This window comes from Lynx rufus, unplaced genomic scaffold (genome assembly GCF_022079265.1).
Source record: "Lynx rufus isolate CCGP_SWC_20201006 ecotype Redwood Valley unplaced genomic scaffold, mLynRuf1.p SCAF_27, whole genome shotgun sequence".
NCBI classification, from domain to species: domain Eukaryota; kingdom Metazoa; phylum Chordata; class Mammalia; order Carnivora; family Felidae; genus Lynx; species Lynx rufus.
The window spans coordinates 7,867,356-7,883,029 of NW_025814842.1; the positions used below are offsets into that span (position 1 = coordinate 7,867,356).

The following is a 15,674-nucleotide window of genomic DNA, read 5'->3' on the forward strand; positions in this document are numbered from 1 at the left end:
TTGCCTGCTTAGGCTCTGTGAAGGAAGGAAAAGCTTCTGGGATCAGTCAGGAGGGGATGGGAACACTGCCTCTTCACCTCCCTGGAACTAGGTTTGCCAGAGTTAGAGAGAGAGAGGAAGAAAAAAATACAGGACACCCAGTTCAATTTGAGTGATAATATTTTTAGTTTATGTGTCCTATGCAAACACATCCGCTGTTTATTCAAAATGAAATTTTAACTGGGTGTCCTGTACTTTATCTGGTACCCCTATTCCAGATGGGTTTGTGAGCTCAGTGCCTTTCTGAACACGGTGTCTCCGGCTCTGGAGCTGCCTTTGGCCAGGTAGGAGCCATTCCTGGGGACATAGTTTCACACCTCTGAGGTTTCTTTGTGGAACATTTCATTCGGCTGTTTTTTGTTTTTGTTTTTATTTCTTTTGAGAGAGAGAATGCTGGAGCGAGGGGCAGAGAGAGGGGGGTCAGAGAGAATCCCAAACAGGCTAAGTGCTGTCAGCGCAGAGCTCAGTTCGGGGCTCCATCTCACCGTCCATGAGATCGTGACCTGAGCCAAAGCCCAGAGTTGGACACTTAACTGAGCCACCCAGGCGCCCCTCAGCTGGTTTAGTTCTATTTGGAGAGAGGAGTCAGGAGTTCAACAGTATATCCAACCCTGTGTGCTTTGCAAAGGGTTGAGAAATGTCTAAAAGCAAGGTGTTTCTATAGCTGGAGGCCCTTCCTCCCTGTTTGTTGCGAAGTATGTAGGACCAGGGAATTTAGGGGGCAGTTAAGGGAGGCGAGTAGGTGGAACAGGGACTGTGGGGAGCCACCAGTACTGCCTAAGAGGCCAGAGGATCATGGACAGAAGAGCCTTCAAAGTGGCCTGGAGCTGCCCCACCCTGGGGACCAATGACTTTACCCCCCGCCACCACCCCTAAGCTGGAAGTGGAATTTAGGCTTTCTTAGTAGATGTGGGCCATATTCTACTCTTGAATATGGTTGAAAGTGGTTCCACTACCCTCACTTTTGAACAGGGTGTTGTGGCTGGCGCTTCCCTCACCGCCCCTTGGGGAGGACCACGGAGGCCCAAGGGGACGGGTGAATAAGGGAGAACAAAGTCCTAATAAAATAGTCACTTTTATTTCTTAGCAAAACTATTTCCTCCGTGAGGGGTATTTACAACAGAGAAGGGAAAGAATAGGTAAATTCACACCGAACTGGAGAGGGTGGAGAGGCTCCTGGGAGGCCCAAAGGGCAGGAGACAGACACTTCTTCACACAATTAACTGGAATAGCTTTTTCCGGTTTTGGACGGGGACGTCCCGAGAGGGACTAGTGGGGACCAGAGGCCGTGGTAGGAGAGGGAATTCGCACAAACCGCCCGCCCGCCTGGGATGGCCCCGGGAGCCCCCTTGAATGAATTTGGGGAGTTCGGGCTTCGAATCCGGGAAGCTGTCTGACAGGTCCCGGCGCAGCCCTGGGGCGGGGCGACCCGGGGGTAGGGGCGGGGCCAGGCGGCGGCCAGGGATGGGGCTGGGGTGCATGCAAACACCTAGAAGGGGAGAGGAGCAACACGGAGGGGGGTGCCAGCGCGCGCGTCTCCGGCGCGCGGGGGCGGGACCGGGGCAGGTCACGGGCGCCGGAGCAGCACGTGCTCGATGTAATTCTCCAGCTCCTCCTGCTCCTGCATCCGGCGCTCCTCCGCCTCCGCCTCCTCCTGCGCGCGCCGCGCCTGGGCCTCCCGGCCGGGATAGTGATGCGAGGGCGGCAGGGCGTGGTGGTAGTGGCGGCGGCGCGAGGCAGCGGGTGGCTGCAGTGTCCGCGGCCGGATGTAGTTGGGAAAAGGGTGGTAGGGCCCCGGGGGAAACAACTCATCCTCCTCGCGATCCCAAGGCGGGAGCACCTCGTTCCAGTCGGGCAGCTCCTCTCGGGCGGGGGCGGGGGCGGGAGGCGGGGGCTGCGGGGAACGGACGTGGGCGGGGGCGGGGGCGGCCCGGGGGTGCGGCACGGGCTCGGGAGGGGCGTTCTTCTTCCGCTTCCGCTTCTCCTCCACCTCTTCGATGATGCTGACCACGTCGTCTGCTGGCAGATGGAGTTTGGTGGACAGCTCAATAAGGCTGTCGATCGTCTGAGGGTCCATCTCTTCGTCGTCGTCCTCCTCCTCCCCGCCCTCCTCTGCCCCCTCAGCCTCCTTCCGACGGTGGCCGGGCATCTCCTCCTGGGAGCGCTTGTCCTCGGCTCCGGCTTCTCCGTCCTCCTCCTCCTCTGCGAACAGCAGCGCGTTCTGCCGCGCCCTCTCCGCCTCCTCCGCCTCCGCCTCCGCCTCCGCCGCCTCCTCATCCTCTTCCCCCACCCTCTCCGCCCCGCCGCGTCTCTCCTGCTCCGCCTCCGCATCCTCCCTCACGCTCTCTCGCTCCTCCTCCTTCTCCTGCAGCCCCCGACCCCCAAGGCCGCGCTGCCGGGCCCCGCCCTGCAGCAAATATTGGAGCAGCAGGTCCGAGGCGAGGTCTGCCAGCCGCTCTTCCTGCGCCGCGGCCTGCCGTGTGGCCTCTGCCTGCCGCCGCCCGGCTTCTACCTGCGCCAGCCCTTGCTGTAGAAGGCGCTCCCCAGCCTCAGAGCCGCCCAGGAGTGAGCTCTCCGGACGGCGCGCCTTGGGGAAAGGGGCGCCCAGGCTTTGGTACGCCTTGGATAGGGGTGCCAATGCCTCACCTAGATGTGTTTTGGGGGAGGATACCCCTTCCCCGAACTGGTGGGCTTCAGGAAGGGACCCGCTCTCGGGCATACGCGCCTGGAATTGCGGGGGAGCGGGGGGTGGCAGGGGCGCGCGCTCCGGAACGCGCGCCTGGAACTCTCCCCAGGAAGCGCGCCACACGCGCTCCGGCCCGGGGCTCTCCAGGTTGACTCGGGTCAGAGTGTGCGTGCGAGTTTCCGTTTCTGCTGCCGCTGTCTCTTGCTGGCGCTTGGCGCTGCTCGGACTGAAATCTCGCAGTTCCTGGAGCAGAGAAGCTAGCGCCTCGAGCTCCTCGGAGGGGTCTCCAGCCTCGGGACCATTCTCCTGAGTCTGAGGGCGAGGCGGGGCCGCAGGTGCCTGGGTCTCCGGCGCCGGCAGGCTGTGGGTCTGGCTGCGCACGGTCTCGGTCAGCAGAGCTTCTGCTGCTTCTTCCTTTGGCCCCTGCTGGGAGCCGCCGGGAGCCGGGGGCGAGGCCGGGCGGTCAAGTGCCTGAAGCAGCACCGCGGCCAGCGCCCGGGGATCCACGCCCTGGAAAAGCTCTCCCTCGTCCTGCGGCTCAGAATTTCGAGCGGCTCGGACCTCTGGGGCGCTAACATCGTTCGGCCCGGGTGCTGCGTCTCCAGCTACCGGCTCTTTATGTTCAGAGCTGAGGGGAGGTGGCTGCGCCTCAGGGTGCCCCGGGGGCGCTGCTCCCAACCCCTTGATCAGTAGAAGGAAGCAGACGAGGGTGGAAGCCTGCAACCTGAGCGATTTCATGACCAAAGGACTGCCGGAGACTGTGAAAAATAGAAGGGACCAAAGAAAGAGAGGGTTTCTGTAAGAATTTTCCGCTCTCTGATTCTATATCCCCTTCCCCCACCTTTAATCAGGAAAGCCAGGGCTTCCCTCATCCCCCTAACCTTACCCAGAGGAGGGACGTTTAGAAGCAAAGGAGGAAGATGTTGTGCCGATCTCTGGAGTCGTGTAAGTGGGAAAACGCCCGCAACCCTCGCTCCCCCAATGCCTCTTCGCCCCCTTGCCTAAGCCATCTCACTGCCAGCGCCCACGTACTAAGCAGCTAAGATAAGGTGGAAAAAAATCTCTGCTCCCTCCCCACAGGACTCCCCGGATGGTGCGTGGGCGACTTCAGCAGCAAGAGAAAAGCGGCGACTCCCCCACTTATCAGGGACCCTTACCGGGGTCTCCCCGCTGTGTTTTTAACACCCCCATCCGGGAGGAGAGAGAAACCCTCCCTCACGCCCACGGCTGCTGAGGGTTTGAGGGATGGACAGCGGAGTATTTACCAGCTGGTCTCACGATGCGGGAGGTGGAGAGGAGGGTCGGGGCGGGGTGGGGACAGGGAAAGATCGGGACGCGTCCGCCTCGGCTCCGAGCAGTGGCTGGGATAGGAGCGACGGTCGAGTTCTGGCGTCCAGTGGGTTGGGCTCAGCTGGGTCCGCGCGGCTCTGGGCGACTCGCTCGCTCCGGCTTCAGCACGCTGGACAGCGCCCGCGCCGCTGGCGCCTTATAAAGGGGAGAGCGCAGGGTCACGTGGGCTGGCCCCGCCCCATTGACGTCAATGTTCATTCATGGGGAAGCGGGCGGGTGCCTCGAAGCGGGGGGCTGCCCAGTGATTGGAGGATGTGGTCTTCTCCCGGCCTGCGCCTGCGCACTGGGAGCCTCGGCTAGAGGGGCGTGCGTTAGCCTAGCACCAGGGAAATGAATGAATGAATGAATGAATGAAATCGCCGAGGCGGGCGGGGCAGGGGGCTATGAATGAATGAAGGAGGGACGAGGAGAAAAGGATGAATGAATGAATGGGAGAATGAATGGAAGGGTGGATGCGGAGACGCTGCAAAGCGGGAGGGTGGGTTACAGAGCAACTTGCAGCTGCGGCAGCCCGCGTCGCTGAGCCGAATAGGATGGGGGCACTCCCGGAGTCTGACTGGGTTATCAGTAGGAGATCCATACTGGGGAGGGGGAGGATAAAGATTCCAAAGCCGACGAAGGGGCTGGACTCCCCATCCCCCGACCGCACGCACGGTCCATAGGGAACACACCCAAGGACGGCGTGAACCCGAGAGAGGAGGGACGGATCTGCGCGCCTGCGGGCGCTGTTCGCGGATCTACGGTGCGGGGTGCCAGTCCTGGGCCGGGGCAGATGGGTGGATCTTGCGGTTTTGGTAATCCCGTTGGAAAGGGTCCGAGTCAGAAGAAAGGGGAAAGATTGAGGATGTGTGTGCCTCTGTCTTGTCTGTTCACAGTCGGTGCGTGTTTGGAGAAAAAGGTGTGTCTGTCCTTCTGTCCATCTCACTCTGTAGCGTATGTTGGCGCCCCCGCTTGCCCCTTGTCAGCCCACTTCTCCCCACCCTCCTCCTGCTTCTTTCCCTCCCTCTGCTTCCCCCCCAAAGGACGTTTGGAGGGCGAGAGCAGACCAGGTGGGGAGGGGGTTGCGCAGGTTGGGGGGGTGACTCAACTCGAGCTCTCTCCACCGCTTAAAGGGAAGGTTTGAACGCGGTGGGGTGGGGGTGGGTGTGCAACGTCAGAGACAGCCCCTCTCTACCACCAGACCCCTCGTCCGTATCTCCTGCCAGAAGGGTTGGGGTTGGGGGCTTGGACAACTAGAGGTTGTGGGGGGGGGGCGATGACGCACAGATTGCGCAAAGAGAATCCATCAGCGAGCCGGGTCCAGTGAAGGGAGACCAGCCGTGGGCGGGGGTGGGGGGGGAGGACGGAAATGGGGAGGGGGTAGGGGAGAAGAGAGGAAGGCAAGGGGAGCAGCCACTGCAGGAATGAAGGGGAGGAGGGAGGTTGAAGGGGGCTGCGGTGCAGGCAGAAAGCTGTGCGGGGGCGTGGGCAGGGAAAGGGGGGAGTGACAATGACACATGCCAGACACACAAGAACTGCGGACACAGGGGTGCCTGTGGGCACACGCAGGACACCCGCGCCCTAAGACTCTGGAAACCGAGATCAGGGCAGTCTGTCAGGGCTCAGAGACTCTTTCTGAGCCAGTCCTCAACCCCCTCCTCATCTCTTCCTAGCACTGACCCTCCTTCTCCCCCTCTCTCTCTCTCTCTCTTTCACACACACACACACACACACACACACACACACACACACACACTCACGTGCTTTCCCTCTATAGCCAGCAGTGGCTTCTCGGTTCCATCAGTGGCTCGACTTTCCCAGAAGAAAGCCCATCAGCTCTGCAGGGAAAGAGGTGGGGAGGAGCAGAGAGAGAGGCAAGAGAGAGGAGATGGGAGCAGGAGAGGGAGGGAGGGAGGAAGGAATCTGGAACAGGTAGAAGGAACAGGCTAAAGGAGAGGGGGGAAAAAAAAAGCCCTGAGAACCAAGGTGACTGTAGAGATGCGAAAGAAAGCAGAGAGAGGAGGGGGCAGCAGACCCCAAGGCTGTGATTAACCCCCATCCCCCAACACACACAACTGTCTAGGACCACTCCCTAACCCTGTGAGCTCCCCTCATTCCTTTCTCCTCCTCTTCTCCCCTTTATCTTCCCAGCCTGGTTACTGAGAGCAGTGGAATGGGGAGGGGGTCACGTTACCTTCCCGAGGAGGATGAATCAGTGAAATGGCTCTGACATCTGGAGGGGGGAGGGGAAACCATCCAAGAGAGAAGGGGGGAGGGAAGGAGCCAATGGGGGGGGCAGACTGAGAGCTGATGGGGCTAACAACTAAGTGTGAGATGAGGGGAGACAGGCACCTAGAGAAACAGTTTGTGTTCCTGGGGGCTTGTGTACGTCCCCATGCACCTGTGTGTGCATGTACATATATGTGCATGTGTGTTTGTGTGTGTGTAGAGATTGATGAAACATAAACGGGTGGGGAGAAAGGGAATTGGAAGACCAGTTGTGTATTTAATCAGATAGAGTGGATGGGCATGGTAGTGTTCCAATTTAAATATGAAATCTCTCCCAATCTGTGTGGCCGTGTGTTTTGCCTGTGTCCAGATGTCTTTGTAGAAGTATGAGTGTGCAGGGGTTCTGATCCTTCTGAGTGTCCGTCCATATACTCGCGTGGTTGGGAGACTTTGAGTGCATCCAGTCTGGGCATCTGCTGGTGTCTGAAAAGTGAGCCTGGCTTGATGTGTCAATACTGTGTGTGTGTGTGTGTGTGTGTGTGTGTGTGTGTGTGTACGCATGTGTCTTTGTGCATTTCCCTGGGTCCTTCCATACCTTCTGATATATGTTAGAAGTTATGTGGATGTTTCTGTCTTTGATCTTGCTCGCCCCTCCCCCACATCCACCATGTCTAGATTTCTGTAAAGTAAAGCCACTCCTCTGCAGCCCCCAAGTTTGGGTCCTTGCCCCCCATTTTCAGATCATTCCTCCATTCTTCCCCAACTCTTCACCCCTTCCTTCCTTCACTCAGCCCAGAAGCTCAGGAGAGCTTCTCAGACACTGACATCCCAAGAATTTCAGTCAGCATGGGGTGGAGTAGGGGACAGGAAGGTGGAAGCCAGGCACCCAGGGTGATAGGCTTGGTCATTCCACAACCTGGATCATGCCTGCACAGACTCTGAATCTCTGGGTCTGTTTTTGGGCCTCTCTTCGTCTCAGTTCCCTACCTGGGTCTGCGCATTCACACACACCCCACCTCTCAGAGATGTGATGCGCCCTTCATATCCTGCTGCCTCTAGGGGCTTCTGGAAAAAAGCTGGACTGGGGACAGAATCCTGGAATCGGTAGAGGAGGGAGGTGGCAGGAAAGAAAGAAAATGGAGAGACAGAGCTGGAAAAGGCATTGCTGAGATGGGAACCTGGAGGGTATGCCTGGTGCTTGCTCTGAGTTATTTGTATAAATCTATCTCTGTCTTTGTTTCTGAATCTCTCATACTCTCCAAGAGGGTAGCAGGAGAAGCTGGGGTCCGGTGGAGTAGTGATCCAAGCTGAAGATTTGGAAAGCCAGGAGAGGGGGGACAGAGCACTCTGTCTTTTCCCTGAGAAGCTTTGGAAGAGAAAAACAGGCCAGGGGCTTGGGGACCCTGCAGCTCACCGTCCCCCCATCTTTCCCTTCCCCCCAACTGGTGACTCACCTCTGCAGCCTTTCATTGCGTCAGCGATGGGGGGACAGGCAGGGAGGGGGCACTTTATGAGAGGGGAAGGGGTCTCCACTTAGAACTGAAAGAAGGCACAGGAAGTCCCCCTGAAAATGGCCCCATTAGAAAACATCATTGCCCTATCCCCTGCCCACCCCAGTTCAGTAGGGTGTAGGGTGGGGAGTCCTGGGGAGGGGACTGAGAGGGGGCTGAGGGCCACTGGTGGGACTGGGGATGATGAGTGATAGGAAGGGGGTGCTCACCCTGATTTTCAGTTCCGGGGTCCCATTCCCTCATACCCCCACCCACTCCTGAGTGGGGGATGGGAGACCCAGCAAGCCGGGGGAGGGCAAAGCCGCAGAGATGAGTCACCAAGAGAATGAGAGAGAGAGAGAGAGAGAAAGAGACAGAGATGAGGGGAGACACAAAGAGAGACAGCTTCTGGAGAGACTGAGAAGGGAAAACACACACACCATAAAGATGATATCCACAAACTAATCAGAGAAAGCACATTACTTTCATAATCCTGAACCAGCCTCCTCCAACACCCACCGGTCACATACAAACATACTATTATTCAGAGTTACACTGATATTCTGAGACACACCCACTTACACAAACACAGTATCACACCTAGCCTCGGCAGTGTCACTCAGACACATGCTAAGATGTGACCAGGGTAATGGAGATTTGCATTGAGAGCCCTCGTTTCTTTTACATGGGATGGTGGGAGGGGGCAAAAACCCTGAGGGAATGTGACTTCACAAATCCAAGATGCGGCTTCAGGGACTCGCAGGCTATGCCTTGCACACACCACGATACACAGTTGCCTACCTCCCCATCCACACATACATAGTAACATATCAAGCATCCTCCTCATCAAAAAGCCACTTGGAGTACCTGATTCTGGGGTACACCAGACACGTTGTCCCGAATACATCCCACCCGGACACCCTCTGACTTGTACACACATGTACAGAAACGCAGACACACAAAGACTCCCATGGACACACTCACACGGACGGAAACCACCTTGCGCTGCCTCGCCTGCGTCCACACGTCCTGGCGCCCCCTCGCGTTACTTTTCGGAGTCGCAGTCTCCGGCGCTCTGGAGCTCGGCTCCCGGGGGGGCGGTGCCCAAGCTCCCTCCACCTCCTCCCCCTTCCGCGCGTTGCCCACCCAGGAATCCGGAAAGCCAGCGCGCTGGCCCAGAGAGCTGGGAGTTAGACGCCTGGATGGTGGGGCTGAGGGAGGCTGGTCCCGGATGCCAAGGGGAACTTGGGAGAAAAGCCCATAGAATTTGGATAGCAGCAGACTCCCCGGCCCAGGGGAAAGCGAGACCCAGGCTTGTCAGGGCGGCGCGCAGCTGCCCGCCTCGCTTCTGAGCAACCGCTTCTTTCTGCCGCTTGGCTGGGGTGGGGGTGGGGGCGCGCAACGGCCAGCAGCCCTCTCCAGCTCCAGGAAGTCATTAGCCCCATTGCCACAGGGCTTAGAGATCCTCTCTAATACAGGCTGCTGGGGAAGGGGGAAGGATAATGCGCCTCATCCCTCCCCCGCTGAGAAGTGAAACAGACACAGAGGGTGGGCTAAGGGTCCTTTTTATTGTAATACAGCCACGGCTGAAGTGACAGGGAGGGTGGCAGCATGGCCAGGCGCTGAAGGCAGACAAGCAAGGCAGTGTAGCACAACAGCAAAACCGGAACTGGGGGAAGTGATGGAGCAGCGGCTGTCCTCTGTGCCCACCTTCTTCCACCTCCTGGCGCCCTCCTCTGCCCACGTCTCTGATTCCATCCCCAGCGACCCCTGTGCTTACTGTCAACAAATCCCTAGCAACTGTCCATCGTCCAACAAGAAGTTCAAACAGTCACCGCCACAACGAGTGAGGTTCTGAGGCATGCTCTGGCTTGGGACAGACCTGAACTCCAGTCCCTGCCAGGCTCCCAGCTACTCTGAATGACTTGGAAGTCACTTTGATCTTTCTGAGTCTGTTTCCTCCCTCGGTGGTAGATGTGAGGATCCAGTGTAGAAGACAGCGCTGTGCAATTGCAGCTGTTACTACTTGCATTGAAATAGAAAACTGCCAAAGTCCAAAAAAAAACCCCATAAAGGAACCAGAGGAAGGGAGGGATGTCCAGAAATATCTGGAGGCAGGGGTTCCAGTTGCACTAGAAGGAAGCCTGGTTAGAGCCAGAAGACAGCCCCATACTGGGCTGAGGAAACTGCCCTTCCCAGCTCAAGCCCCCTGTTTCATGTCCTGGTTCAGGCACTGGTTGGGGATATAGGAAGGGGGCCTGGGAAATAGCAACATCGTGCAAAGTTGGACGAACCCCATCAGGGGGGGCAGGCTTGTAAAGATGTGTCACCAGAGGGTCAACAGGGCATTATGATTGTTTCATTTACAGGCTCTCTCTCCGTATTGCACACAGGGCGGGTGATGAAGAGTTCATGGGGAAGAGGAAGGGAGGAGCAGACAAATGGGCAATGAGGAGCTAAGTGTCTGGGGGGGGGGTCCGGGGAATAGGAGGATGGGAGCTCAGAGAGAAGGAGAGAGGGGACACTGATGTAGAGGCGCAAGAGACTGAGAGGGAGGCAGGAGGGGAGCGCGGGGCAAGCTCTGAGAGCTTGAGAAAGGGCGGGAGGAAGAAAAGTAATACGTGTTGGGCAGCTGGACCTTGCACATCCCTCTACCCGCTTCCGCCCACGAGGAGGCAGAAGGGAGAAGCCAGGAAGGACGGAGTTCCCCGCCAGCCCAGGGCGACGGACAAAAAAAGGCTCTGAAGCCTGTGAAGGAACCCATTCTTCGGCCCGTGAGGGGAACGGGCGGACCATAGCAGAGCAAGGGCCTCCCCCAAACCCGGCGATCGGATCCAGTTGTGGGCCATAGAGTGGGCGCGCTAGAGGCGAGATGGCAGAGAGGCAAGGCTAAAAGGTTGGGGGGGGGGCGCTCCGGTAAGGGTAAGCAGGCTTCCCAGCCGACCACGGAGAGTAGGGGGAGGGGGCGGAGCTTGCAAACACTGGGGGGCGGGGCTTTCTGGAGAGCAGCGAAAATGGACGGATCTAAATGCTCCTCTCGCCTCCGAGAGGAGAGGCCCTAGATGTCGGCCTCCAGCGGGTACTGTTCTGTGTAACCCTTGACCAGCTCGAGCCCCAAGCCGGCCTGGCAGAGGTCAGCCAGCTGCGACCATAACTGGGACGCCAGGAAAAGCTGGCGCATGGCGTTGAGACCGGCGAGGCGCGGGGCCTGGCCCTGCAGGTGCCGCAGAAGCCGGCTCTGCGCCTGCGCACCAGCGCTGCGCACGGCGTCGACGTTGAGGTAGCGCCACGTGCCGTCACCGCCGTGCGGGATGAGGAAGGGGCGCGTGCACAGCGTGGGTAAGCGCGGGCGCGCGGAGCTGTCTACGTGCCACTCCAGGCCCTTGGCCACCAGCGGGCGCAGGTTGCTCTCACGTGGCCGGTAGGGCTGCCAGTCCTGGGTGAACGTCGCGCTGCACGGAAGGCAACAGTAGGAGGCGGGCCACGTCGCCGCCAGTCTCCGACACGGTCTCGGTGGGCAGCGGCGAGGTGACGGAGGCCCGCAGCGCCGCCAGCTGCACACGCCCAGCCGCGCCAGTAGCACGGAGGCATTGACTCAGACCCAAAGGATGCTCCTGTGGGGGGCAAGAGTGAGCGCGGAGTGGGCAGCGGAAGGGCTGGAGAGCCCAGCGCCTCAGCATCTTCACACCCACGGGCTCCCAGCAGGGCCCCTCGGAAGGACCGACTGTGCCGGGCCAAGTGGAGTGGGGTATGTGAAAGCCTGCCCCACCCCCGAGGGTAGCATGGAGGACCCAGGGGCAAGTCCTCAGGATAGGTTCCTGGAGCCCCAAGGAGGGGCGGGGTTAGTGTGCGGGAGCCAGGGGACTGGGGGTGTGGGCCCCTGGGTCTCGGAGGGGAGTGGAAGGGAGGAAAACAGATCAGTCGGTAGGATAGGGGAGCCGGACGGAAAGGACAAAGATTCACATTAGGATGTTTGGATCCCTGGAGGGAGGCCGGATCAACAGAGAGGAGTCCCGGTCACGGAACTCCGGACGCTTAGGCTCCTCAGCCATCTGGAGTAAGGACTGAGGGTTTGACGGCTGGGAGTCGGGAACTTTTTGACTTCCCCCGGGCAAAAGGGCCTGGGTAAGGACTGGGAGTCCGGGGGCGGGGCTCACGGGCGCCCCCACTCGGTAGAGCCAGCAGAGAAGGAAAGCCGGTGACTGGGCTCGCGGGGAGGACGCCCGGCTACCCGAGCTCCCTTGTCCTTCTCACCTGCTTGGTGATTAGGCCGTGTTTCTTGAGCTCCCGGGGGCCCACTTGGTCGTCCCGGGTGAGCCGTGCCACCTTGACCCCCGGGTTCTGTGTCTTGACCAGCTGCGGGCAGAAGCGCCGCAGCAGCCCGGCCACGCCCTTGCCGCGCTCCCGGGGAGCCACGCACAGCCCCTCCACCCGCGCCGTCTCCCCGGAGTCGATCACGTGCGCCGACTCCAGCGCGATCGGCGGACCCAGGCCGTTAGGGGGCCCTCCGCCCCTGCCGGGACTCTCGGCTCGCAGGGCTCGCCTCTTCCCACAAGCTGAGCACTCCGTCGTCACCACCCCGGGCGCCAGGCCAGGCCCGGGCCTGCCCCAGATCTCCTCAGCACTTGGGTCTCGAATTCCAGAGCCGGCAGAGAGGGAGCTCATGCGCCGGGCTCTCGTCCACCTCTCGAGATGCTCCAGCTCCGCGTGCACCCCGTGCCTGAGCACTGGCCACGCCCCCTTCCCTTGGATCCACCCCAGGAGCTGGCTACGCCCTCCCGCCCCGGGCCTTGCCACGCCCCGCTTCTTCTTAGCTCCGCCCCGGACCCCGTCTAGGGGCTGGTCCTGCTAACCGCGTCCAGGTGCTTTTTCGTACGCGAGTTCGGTCTATCGGGGGTCCTGACCCCACTCTTGCTCTCACCCCCGGTCTACCCTCTCTTGCCTGCTCTCTTCTTTTTGTGCTCCTGCTCCCAGGAACTCCAAATGAATGCTCAAACACCGAAGCTATCACCAGCCCCTCCCTCGGGTTCCTCCATCCCACCCTCATTGGCTGGGCCCCTGGATCCGCACATCCTACTCTTTGGTTCCAAGGCCGACTGGCTCCTCAGCATCCGGACGGGGGCTGGGGGAGAGGCTCGCCTCCTCTCTTTCTTAAGGTCCACTCACCCAAACGTAGCTTCACCCCCTTTTCACCTGGGCCCCGGCTCTCCTCACTCCTGTTTCGCTTGGCCAGCACACGGTGCCGTCCTGTTCGGTTGCCACCACGAAGTCCAATGGCTGGGCCGTGGCCTCAGGCCCCGATCCAGACCTGGGGTTGGCCCCCAAGGACTTGGCCTTGGCCTCAGGCCCTGATTCAGCCCCCAGGGGCTCAGTCTCAGCCTCAAGCCCCCATCCGGATCTGAACTTGGCCTCCGCTTCCTGTAGCGGGGTGTTTGAGTGTGGCTCGACATCTGGTTGGGCCTTTTTTTCAGGCTTAGGGAGCTCTGAGCTGGCTGAATCACAACTGGATTGTTTCATCACCCTGCAGAAAATAGACAACCCAGTATCATGGTCAGAGCCCCTGTTTCCACATATAGCACCTGACACGCGCATGCGCGCTCACACACACACACACACACACACACACACACACACACACACTCCCCACAGTACTTTGCTACACAAATACCCCTTCTCTTTCTCTCTCCACACTAACCCTGGGAATTCAGGGCCTCCAACTCTGACCAAATCCCAATCCTACCCTGCCCCACCCTACCAGGGTGCTCCTCAACAGTGACAAACTCAGGAATGCCATGAGCTCCTCACGGACTGGCCCCAAATCTCCTTCAACCCCAGTCACCCCCAGGGACTCAGGCAAGGGGCAGAAGGTCCTTGGAGGGGTAAAAAAAAATGGAAAGACATCCCTCTAGGGTCCCACCATCTCTCTCAGGCCTCTGCAAGAACATGGGAAAGCCCCATCATCCCCACTCCTCCTACAAGAGGGTTCCCTGAGAAAAGCAGAGGGTTCAACCTCCTCCCCTTCCTACCACTGCCACTCTCAATCCCCAGGGCAAAGGGAGGAGGATGTAGATGCCAGATCTTCCCCCTATGTCCACTCCAGTGCCCTCCACTCCCCTCCAACACATACATTCAAACATAAGCCAGAGGAGTGGACAGGTGGACAGTTCCATTAAAAAATTTCAAGTCATTTCTCCCAGGCTAATCAAACCTGCCTTTCCCTTCCTTCTGCTGAAGTTTGTCCTCTCCTTCTCCATAGGAAGACCTGGTTCCACTCTAGGGCTAGATGATTATTTGGAAAAGGGCTCTGTTGGAGCTCCTGCAAACAAGATGTGCACAGGGATCACTGATGCCCCCTCCCCCCATTTACCTTCCCTACAGAGAGTCTCTGTGTTCTCTCTCTCCCTCTGTTCTGCTTTTAGTTTCTTCCTATAATTCTTGCTCTGTCTCTTGCTCAATACTTTCTGTGCCCTTCCCCTTCTCATTTTTGGGTCAACTCCTATGGATCTAGTACCCTTTGGCCTCCAGCTCTTCTGTTTTCCCTGCCAGAGACAGGGCCAAAGAGAAAGGCCCCTCCCCAAGTCCTGAAGACTCCTCATTTCCAGACCTCTCTCCTTCAAACCAACAAAATCAACTAATCGTTATTAATTTTTATTTGACTGGGGGAGGGGCAAAGGGAGGGAGAGAGAAAGAGAAACAGAATTCAGGCTCCATGCTCAGCACTGAGCCCAACGCAGGGCTTGATCCCAGGACCCTGGGATCCTGACCTGAGCCAAAATCAAGAGTTGGAAGTTCAACCGACTGAGTCACACAAGTGCCCACCCAAATCCTCCAATTAAATCTTCCTCCTCTCTTTCAGCCAATTATAACTGTCCCTTCATATAACCTACATTAAGCCTCATAAACCAACATCCCAGGGGACACACATACCAGCTACTTTGTGAGAGATAATATGGTGTTGGTTGGCTATTTATTTATTGTTAACAGGAACATGACCTAGGCTTGGGATAGGGGACAAACAATGACACCAAGGAGTTTAGGGATGATCTTAGCCTCTATGCCATAAACATAGCTTACATGAACACAGCGTGCCTGCTGTACAGACAAAGCTTTAAAACAAGAGCCCCATCTCCCTCTTTCTTTTCAGTCTGATGCTGATGTCTAAGGCTCTCCCAGGTAAGCCTGGATGAAGTAAGACAGCATCAGGCCAATGTCATCAGAGGTGGGGGCAGCACAGGCTCAGAGGATCCTAGAGCCCCTGCTAGAGTTGGGGACCATCAGGTTCAACCCACTTCTTTCACAATGAGGAAACAGACCCCCAAGGAGGCTAAGGTCTTGCCTAAAGTGACTCAGCTTGGGCAGAGCCAGGCTAACAGTTACGTTTTCCTAGCCCCCAGGCTAGTGGTGGGGAGACCTCTTTTTGGTGTATGTTTGGATCTCCAAACCCAGCCTGAAGAGCAAGGAATTACTGGGTCCTTGGCAGGAGTCAAAGGTCCCAAGGGCTGAGGGCTAAGAACCAGAGATGGGACCATGGGAGGAATCCCCACTACCCTCTGCCCATGTCAGCAGTTCCTATGCCAACAACAAGCCCAAGCCGGGGACCAGCTCAAGCATCAGATTCCTTGTGACAGGCAGGAATGACGAGGCTCAGAAGAGATAAAAGCAAGTTAGCTTGTGGCTCCCATTTATGTCTCCAGGCAACCTCACCAGCTGTTCCTGAGTCCCTGGAAAATAACAAGCTGGTAGTTCTGTGCTGACTCCAGCGATTCCCCACTGCCCCAAAAAGGGACAGAAAGTGAGCAACTTGTAGACTGGGACACATCCAACGAATAATTCAAGACATGAGGTTTTGGTTACCCCTCCTGTGCTTTCAAGATGGGGGAGAGTATTTCCAAAGGGTGTGT

The 15,674-nt window shown here is 58.4% G+C and overlaps 2 protein-coding genes across 2 annotated transcripts; both read right to left on the reverse strand.

The window, feature by feature from the left end:
- Positions 1–1,116: 1,116 nt before the first annotated feature.
- VGF (VGF nerve growth factor inducible) lies at positions 1,117–3,463 on the reverse strand. Its single transcript, XM_047089359.1, has one exon. The coding sequence runs from the start codon at positions 3,461–3,463 to the stop codon at positions 1,607–1,609; it is 1,857 nt and encodes a 618-aa protein (XP_046945315.1). The 3' UTR covers positions 1,117–1,606.
- A 7,368-nt stretch (positions 3,464–10,831) lies between these two features.
- Positions 10,832–13,290, reverse strand: NAT16 (N-acetyltransferase 16 (putative)). Its single transcript, XM_047089548.1, is given in 6 exon segments — positions 10,832–11,216; positions 11,218–11,333; positions 11,336–11,384; positions 12,005–12,618; positions 12,967–13,101; positions 13,183–13,290. Coding segments are annotated over 6 exon segments (1,407 nt in total).
- Positions 13,291–15,674: the final 2,384 nt, after the last annotated feature.